The sequence below is a fragment of the Haliotis rubra genome, unplaced genomic scaffold, assembly GCF_003918875.1.
Source record: "Haliotis rubra isolate DU_JTF1 unplaced genomic scaffold, ASM391887v1 Scf36, whole genome shotgun sequence".
NCBI classification, from domain to species: domain Eukaryota; kingdom Metazoa; phylum Mollusca; class Gastropoda; order Lepetellida; family Haliotidae; genus Haliotis; species Haliotis rubra.
The window spans coordinates 3,546,101-3,554,507 of record NW_025767035.1 but is presented as its reverse complement, the minus strand read 5'-3'; the positions used below and the strand labels follow the sequence as shown (position 1 = coordinate 3,554,507).

Below are 8,407 nucleotides of genomic sequence, written 5' to 3'. Positions count from 1 at the left end.
TCATCATCAACCCATTCAATTTCAGCGGGGAAACATCCCTTACGTATATTGATATCTAGAAAAACAGATAACAATTCGAACGCCAGGGACTGACGTACCTAAGGAGTTATTATATGTAATACCAGGAGCCAATCATTTCTTTCTGTCACGTTTACAAAAAAAGGACTTGATAGGTATCACCGTTTATCTTTTGCTGCACTCGTGGTAAGTATATGTTGTCTTAGCCAGTGATTGTGTGTCTGAGAGTCAACGTATCTCCTTCTCCACCCAATCAGTTGTCGTATGGATGCAAAGAGGTAAGTTATCTGTGTTAAATGGATCTTTTCCAGCAAATTGTCTAGAATAACTAACAAATAACGGACGCAAGTCCAGTCGGAAAAATAGTCTTGTGTAGGTTCCTTTTGTGTGTATTGGACAAAGAAAAGCTAGGCGTGCGGGATGTGTGCTGTGTGTGTGTGTGTGTGTGTGTGTGTGGGTGTTTGGTTTTTTTTTGCAAGATAAAGCACATCACACAAGAGAGGTATTTCTTACTCCTGCAAACTCTGAGCAAAGTTTATGGACCATTCACGCCATCTGAATCATCCAGTGGTCGACGATAGGGTTTTGTCTTAGTGGATGAAGTTGGTTGTCACATTGGAGGTTTCAGGTGAAGTGTTATTGGATTTTACGTCGTGCTTGAGAATATTTCGCTCATATGACGACGTGCATGCGCGTGTGTATGTGCGGCTGCTTGTACTAGCCCAGACTTAAGCTGGTTTTATAGTGCTAGCCCACCGAGATACCATGCCGCAGTGAAGCATGGATACCCCACTCATACACATTATACTGACTCTTAGCCGACCAGTCCTTGTTGTACCCATTAATGCCGAGCGCCAGGCAGGGACCAACAAGTACCATATTTTAACGTCTTTTGGTATGACGCGGTCGGGGATCGAACCCGCGACCTTCCGCACTCCGGGCGGACGCTCTAACCACTACACCACGGAGGCGGCCTTGGAGGTTTCAGAGCTTTGGTGACAGCATTAGTGTTATTGCGTCTGTGAGTGTGCATCTTTAAAGGAGAAGGTGTGTTGGCGTAGACGATTACTCGTTACTTAACATGTCAACTAAACTATCCGTTGTTACCATCTTAGCCACCATGCAGACATCTATGTACATAAGCAGAGCAACAGTTAATCTGTTTTGACATGATCATGGTGCACAGCATCAAATGATAACTTCTACACCACTGCTTAAATAATTGTTGTTGAAACAATGTTGTAAACTTATGAATTTTAACAGAAGCAATTAATTACCATGACATATATGGCTTCATATACTGAGCAAACCGGAAAACTGGACACTCGGGAGTTTTTGGACTAGGTTTTTAATGTTATGTTTTTGACAATAATTTTAGTTGTATGCTGTGCATAGAACATCTTGACATCAACGGAAAGCAAATGGATCTTAGAACGTTAGTAAACACACCCCGAGGAAGACGTCGTCATTGCTCAAAACTGACGTTGAAGATCTTGCAACGTCTGTGGTGGATTGACTTACTGACGAACACGTCGACCCAGTTCGATAGGACTGAGGTCGGGGCTACGCGACGGCCAATGCAGAACTTGAATACCGGCATTTCGTAGAACATTCTATGTATGGACTTTAAGAATTATCGTATGCGATCTAGCGTTGTCTTGTTGGAACGTCAGTCCAGGGCCATGTCTGTGCATAAATGGTAGCAAGACCGGTTGCAAAATCTGATCCATGTACTTGGCAGTATTTAAGTTCCCTCGAAAGGGGAGAAGGTCCGTGTGCACAAAACAAACCCCATACTATTACGCTGCAGCCCGCAAATCTGTATACTTCACAGGCGCAGACATGGGCGTGACGTTTACCTCGCCTGCGGTACACTCGGGCCCGGCCGTCCGCAAATCTCAATGTCAAGACAACCGAATTACACTGTTTGGGATTGAACCGTTTGTGTCTTGTGGTCCTCACGAGTCTGTTGCGGCGATGAAGAAGCGTTGAAATTGGTCCATTATGGGATCTTTGGGCGCTAAGACCAGCGGCACGCAAGCGATTTCTGACAGTTTGTGCAATTATTCTTCCAGCAAACATCTCCTCACTGGTGGAAGTTGCATTAACAAATTTGTTCCGAAGATGACGTAATCGTTTTGCTTGATCTTCCCGGAGTGAGTTTACAAGTGACGCTCCCGGCCTCGGACGGTCGGCAATTCCGGTTTGATGCACAAGATTAAAAATTATTTGTCGTGAGCAATTAAAGGCTCTTGCAGACTGACCAGCCTCAAGCCTCCCCATAGCATGTTGACATTCTTGATATGAAAGGCGTGCCATTTCCAAACCAACATTAAAATGAAATGTTCAATTTGTTTTTCCAGCTCACATTGAATGTGCGTGTTCAGTTTAAGTAAACATACATCGAATGAATTCATGAATTTGCTTTTTCACACGTGTTTTTCATCTTTATAAGCTACAAAGTAAATGTTTGTACGTGAACTTACAATTTCACGATATTAAAACATTCACATTGTTTACTAACGTTTAATATACTTGTAAATTTATTTGATTAAACAGAAAGTTTTCAAATTTGCTGAGTATATTTGAAAATTGTCCTAAAATATAAAACATAAAACGTAAGGGCCAAAGAATATCCAGTCTGGCCTATCCTCAGAAACAAACAGATAACAAAACAAAACAAACAAATAGATTAATAGCTGTGAATATTATATGAATGTACAACTGAGTGTCCTGTCCTACGAGACAGAGACCTAAAACGTACTCTCAGCCTGACGCCTCACAGTTGCCAGTCACCAGCCACTCGATCACGACCTTATGTGTCACGTGAATGTGATGAGGTTGTTGGGGTATACTTCACTGCTGACTAAACCTACTGGCTGGCACAATGCCAGTTATATACCATGCTTTAGAAACGACGTCATGGGGGGTTATAACACTGCAGGTGTGTTTGATCACATCTTTGATACTCTTGACTTGGTTAACGTCCCCATCCAAAAGAATCTGGTAAAGGGATGCGTAAAATAGTAAATTGCAGACACCATGAAGCTTTGATTCTCCTACTATCATCACCCAAATGCGCAATGTGTGCAAAACTGCAAATCATTATAAGAAGTTTCTGCTACTAAAGCTTTGAGTGAGTGAGTGAGTGAGTGAGTTTAGTTTTACGCCGCACTCAGCAATATTCCAGCTAAATGGCGGTCTGTAAATATCGAGTCTGGACCAGACAATCCAGTGATCAACATCATGAACATCAATCTGCGCAATTGGGAATCGATGACGTGTCAACCAGGTCAGAGAGCCTGTACTCAGAATGTGAATCTTATCTAATATTGTTGTGTATTGTGCATAGACAACTACAATATAAACAGCAATACGTATCCATTGAAGAATTCATTGATGACAGATTTTTTTTTTTTTCAAAATACCAATTCTAATGGGTTCTGTTCTCAGTGTTCTGTTCATCAGTTTTTGTGGTATACGTGGAAGAAAACGATTTATTCTGTGTTTTAGAGCGTGCATTCTGTGTTGTTTTAGAAGTTCTGCTCAGTGTGCTTGTATCACACAAAACCATTTGTATTTTTCAGACTGTGTCCAAAACATGGCTGTTATTAGATGTTGCCGACGGCAGTTCGATTTGAATCTCATAACAGTCGAGCCAGTTTTGTTTCTTTACATGATCGGACTCTTTCTGTCAATTCCAACCTTCCAGGCATTTGTGTATAACAAGGTCTGCATTGACAAGTACAACGAGACTTTCTGCGGCAGCCTGCGCAACCAGACATTCCAAGAGGACCACAAAACAGAAGAGGATTATGTCCAGTCTGAGACGTCCTACTTGATCTTAAAGAGAACAGCTGTAGAACGTGTTCCGGCATGTTTTATTGTACTGTTTTTCCTTGGATCCTGGGGTGACAAAGTGGGTCGGAAACTACCTGTAATTATACCCAGTGTGGGGACAACGTTGTCTTACATTGGGTATATGATTCTTTCCATTTACCCTTCAAGTAAAGTGGAGTATGTGATGATCGCTGCTGTAGTAAATGGTCTCTCTGGGAGTTTTACTGCCCTGTTGATGGCATCGTACAGCTACGTGACGCACGTTGCTGATCCAAAGAATAGAACTACGCGAATAGGAATCGTGGAGGCTGTTATCTTCTTGGCTGGAACAGTTGGAGTCTTCACATCGGGAGTCATGTTGGACAATACAAGCTTCACATTCGTCTTCGCCGTCATGAGTGGATGTTCCTTCTTAGGACTGGTATACGCTGTCATACGTTTAGAAAACCTAAAGGCGAGCACAACAAGACGGCTAGAGGGTGAAGGTTTCTGCGAATATTGGTTTCTGGGATCTGTCAAGGAGTCTGGTCGTTGTGTGATGAAGAAGAGGCAAGGGAAGAGAACTGTCTATATCATCATACTGATTATCATCTTCAACCTCTTTGTTATCGGAACAGTGAGTGAGTACAAATTGACTTTTATTTCTTAATCCTTATTGTTTGCGTTTGCTCATACTAAAACACAGGTCACCTCTTTGGCGTGCTGCAGGTGAAGCGGACATCCTCCTCCTGTTCACAAAGCGAGCTCCACTCAGCTGGTCACAGACAACTTTGGGTTACTATCAGGGTCTGGAGAACTTCGCTCGGAGTTTAATGCTGGTCACAGTTCTGCCTCTGGTTAGGAAGTTGAGGAACACCACCGTAGGACTCTGGGGTTTGATCTCCAAAGCCATCGGTCTGGTGGTATTGGGACTCAGTACACGAACATGGCACGTCTTTCTAGGTAAATGACAACTGCTTTAAGTGCACAAATGTAATTCATCCTTCTTAGTCCTCATCGAGTAAATAATTAGAAAATACAAAACATATAGTTGATTGTGATTCACAATAGTGAGTGAGTGAGTTTGGTTTTACGCCGCTTTCAGCAATATTCCAGCAATATCACGGCGGGGAACACCAGAAATGGGCTTAACACATTGTACCAATGTGGGGAATCGAACCCGGGTCTTCGGCGTGACGAGCGAACGCTTTAACCACTAGGCTACCCTACCGTCCCTGATTCACCAGATGGTTGCATGTCCTAGTATGAGCATCAAATGTATCTGTCACACACGCCACTGATGTGTAAACGTTGTGACAGCAATCAATTCATTTCGTTTCAGTGACACTGCTGTCCATGTTTCAAGGCTTCCCAGCAGCTGTTGTTCGGTCACTCTTGTCAAGTATGGTCAGTCAGGCTGAACAGGGTAGGGTTAAGAACAAACATGATGTTGTAAAGATTGAATAAGCAAAGCTTGGATCACAATGGAAGTAGTACTCTTATATGCTAACGACAGAATATAAGTCAGTCTCGGTTGTCTCCACTTGGCGTACAGGACAAAGAGATGTGAACATTATCTAAAGGATTGCTGGCAAAGAATGATGATAACAGGTATCCGACTGAACAAGGTAAAGCTTGTATCCCATTTCTTAGGCTTAACATTCTACATATGGTCAGCCATATATTTAACGAGTGAGGTGATAATGTGATTTGATGTTAATAATTGAATCAAACAGGACATCTGGTGTTTTAGCCTCATGTCACCACAAACATCAAAACTGAATCAGAGCAACGGTTTTGAATGTTCTTTAAATGCAACAGACGGTTATTAAAACATATACTTAGTATGCATTCCCTGTTTTCAATATGTTCATCGTCTGTTTACAGGGCGCTTGTTTGGACTCCTGGCTTCAATGGACAGCATTGCTGTCGTGGTGGCATCCCTGATCTTCAACCAACTCTACCCAGCAACCCTTGATATCCTACCTGGCCTCAGCTTTATGGTGGCTGCTGGTCTGTGTGTTGTTGCAGCAGCCATTATGCTGTGAGTGGTCATTTTACCTTTATAGCCAAAGAAGGGTATTGACAAAAATCCATAAAAATATTAGTAGTATGTTATGCCAGGCATTTAAAATATCGTAAATATTTTGCATTTGGTCATGTTCCTTCTGTACTTGAATTACAGATGGCTTCATTTTGATATGAGAGGACGGGTATTGGTACTTACACAAAATGTGACAGGAGACACAGAGGACAAAAACAAAGGTATGCCCTTAGTAGTTTGTGAAAAATGCAGAAGTGTATACAATTTACGTCCGGTCATTATTGTTTCAGCTTAAGCATCTCAGTGCACCACACACCCCCATCGATCGTGAATTGTATCAGAAGCAGTTATCAACCAGATCTCGAAACCGCGACAAACGAGACGCCATTTCAGACTCACTAATACCAAATGTCGGTTCGAAGTATGAACTCCAGACAGATGGACGGGTATTAGCTTCACAGTCTAAAACAATCATATACGTAGAAGTTTCTGTTCGAAGAAGACACCTTCACCTGATCCCTTAAATACTGGATTACAAATATAACACAATTTTCATACTTCATGACTTCAGCTAATTTATTAAAGTGGAAAGTAAACAATATCAGACTTGGAATACATCCTTGACGAACACGACATGACGACACGAAAGGCTGCGAAATGCTCTTGGTATCATCACTATTTGATAGTGGCAAATCAAAAGCCTTTCTGAAATCAGTGAAACTACAGTTGTATCTTGTTTTGGGGCCATTATATATTTGTGCACAAAACCTAGTATGTGAATGTTATCAGATTTTGGAGTAGCTCACACGAAAACCAGCTTGACAGTCAAATATGTGTTTCAGAGAAAGTGAATGAGGGACTGTAAAAGAAGAAAAGGTGCATTTGTAAACAACTATGTTTATTTTTCTTTTGTTTCAGAGGACGCTCAGGTGGAGGCTTCGACGACCCACATGTAATCATAATCAGTCATCACGTTTCGAGCAAATGTCAGATGTTTTGCCTATAACATCCGAATATGTCAATAGTAATATATTCGAGCAGTACACAATACTCCAGATCGGGTTCAAGTATCAACACAAAGGGCTAAAAAGAGAGAAAAAACTGGGTTTTTTTAGATATTTATGTCACTCTCTTTATTTTCTCAGTTCTTTCAGCCTGCTTATCTTGAGCATAAATAGTACTTCTTCTCCCTCTTGTATTTTCGAACAAATCTGTGAAATCCCTACACATGTGGGTGAATGCACATAACATATAAATTATTGTCTCTGGAGTCTCATACCCGTGGAGATCCAGGTTAGAATTGGTCTTGACTCGTCGTACGAGGCTGACGGGATCGGGTGGTCAGGCTCGCTCACATGTATCTCAGTAGCTTAGATCGATGTTCATGCTGTTGAGCAATGGATTGTGTGGTTCAGACGCGATTATTTACAGACCGCCGTCACATATAAAGGAAATATTGGTGAGTGCGGCGTTAAACGACAGACAAACAAATCTGGTGCCTCTATTTTGGAAATAATATTGAAGAGTTCATTATTCGTGTTTATTCTTCTTATACTTTCCTCACACCGGTTTGTCTTTAAATTATATTTCTCAATTTCTTATTAATATATTCTTTATGAAAAATCTTGAAGTTCCCAATTTATGTAGCTGTATGTCCCTTTAAAGATTAATGTGTCCTTGTAAATGTGTCTTGTAAAACCTTTACTACATTTTAAGATGCTTCAACATGCGCACATTGAAAGGATGATCTGGCTTTGGGTACACGTTTTGTGCTCATAAGCACATCTATATTCCCCTCTGAAGAAACTAAAGAGCAGCATTTCTAATTCCTTGAAATGTGAGCAAATCAGTATTAATGACATTCTTTTGGATATATTATTGACACCTTTATATCATATTATACATTTGTCATCAAGTGTAGCATTTTTCAACACAAGTACCTGCTTTAGCATCCACTGTGATATTACTATTGTGTAATTCTACTTTGCTATATGGGAAGTATTCGACAGTTATGTCCAAACTGTAATGTTAAGACAGTGTCACCATAATATTATTATTAAGCTATTTTAAAAGTATAGTAAAGGAAACGCTGAAACGTCACTCTATGCAATAAACGAGAAGTTATCGTATCCGTTTTTCTTCGTTATTCACAACGTCTTTCTCAAATTCATGCATGTGAACACGGTAGGGGTAAAATTCGGAATTTACAGTGAAACGTGTCAGTATGTTGTCTATACATTTCAATGATGAAAACCAGACTGAAAGATATCATTGCAAATTCAATTAAACGGGTCTTTTTTACACAAGGCATTTATCACTTCAGGAACTGCAACAAAGTGTGGGGTAGACGAAATGGTCCTTTTCATGCCGATAATGACCAGAACGATGTTTTTTATGGCTGCTCAGTAATGCTGTGGGATGGGGTCACTGTGACTTACAGCTTAATGGGCAGTACAGGGCGGGTATTGTTACTGACTGCGTCCAGCAGGAGAGCAAGAGCAAGGCCAGACTTGTCATTAATCAAAC

At 41.0% G+C, this 8,407-nt stretch overlaps 1 protein-coding gene across 1 annotated transcript; it reads left to right on the top strand.

Annotated features, from left to right (window-relative positions):
• Positions 1–227: 227 nt before the first annotated feature.
• LOC124285455 (solute carrier family 46 member 3-like) lies at positions 228–7,286 on the top strand. The gene is made up of 7 exons (XM_046721680.1): positions 228–296; positions 3,606–4,478; positions 4,567–4,800; positions 5,180–5,263; positions 5,725–5,881; positions 6,023–6,102; positions 6,800–7,286. The coding sequence occupies exons 1-7, from the start codon at positions 287–289 to the stop codon at positions 6,835–6,837; spliced, it is 1,476 nt and encodes a 491-aa protein (XP_046577636.1). The 5' UTR covers positions 228–286; the 3' UTR covers positions 6,838–7,286.
• Positions 7,287–8,407: the final 1,121 nt, after the last annotated feature.

Excerpts from the sequence above, each read along its gene's own strand:
- LOC124285455 (XM_046721680.1), top strand. Across the intron at positions 4,801-5,179 it reads AACATGGCACGTCTTTCTAG|TGACACTGCTGTCCATGTTT; the intron begins GTAAATGACAAC and ends ATTTCGTTTCAG. Across the intron at positions 6,103-6,799 it reads CACAGAGGACAAAAACAAAG|AGGACGCTCAGGTGGAGGCT; the intron begins GTATGCCCTTAG and ends CTTTTGTTTCAG.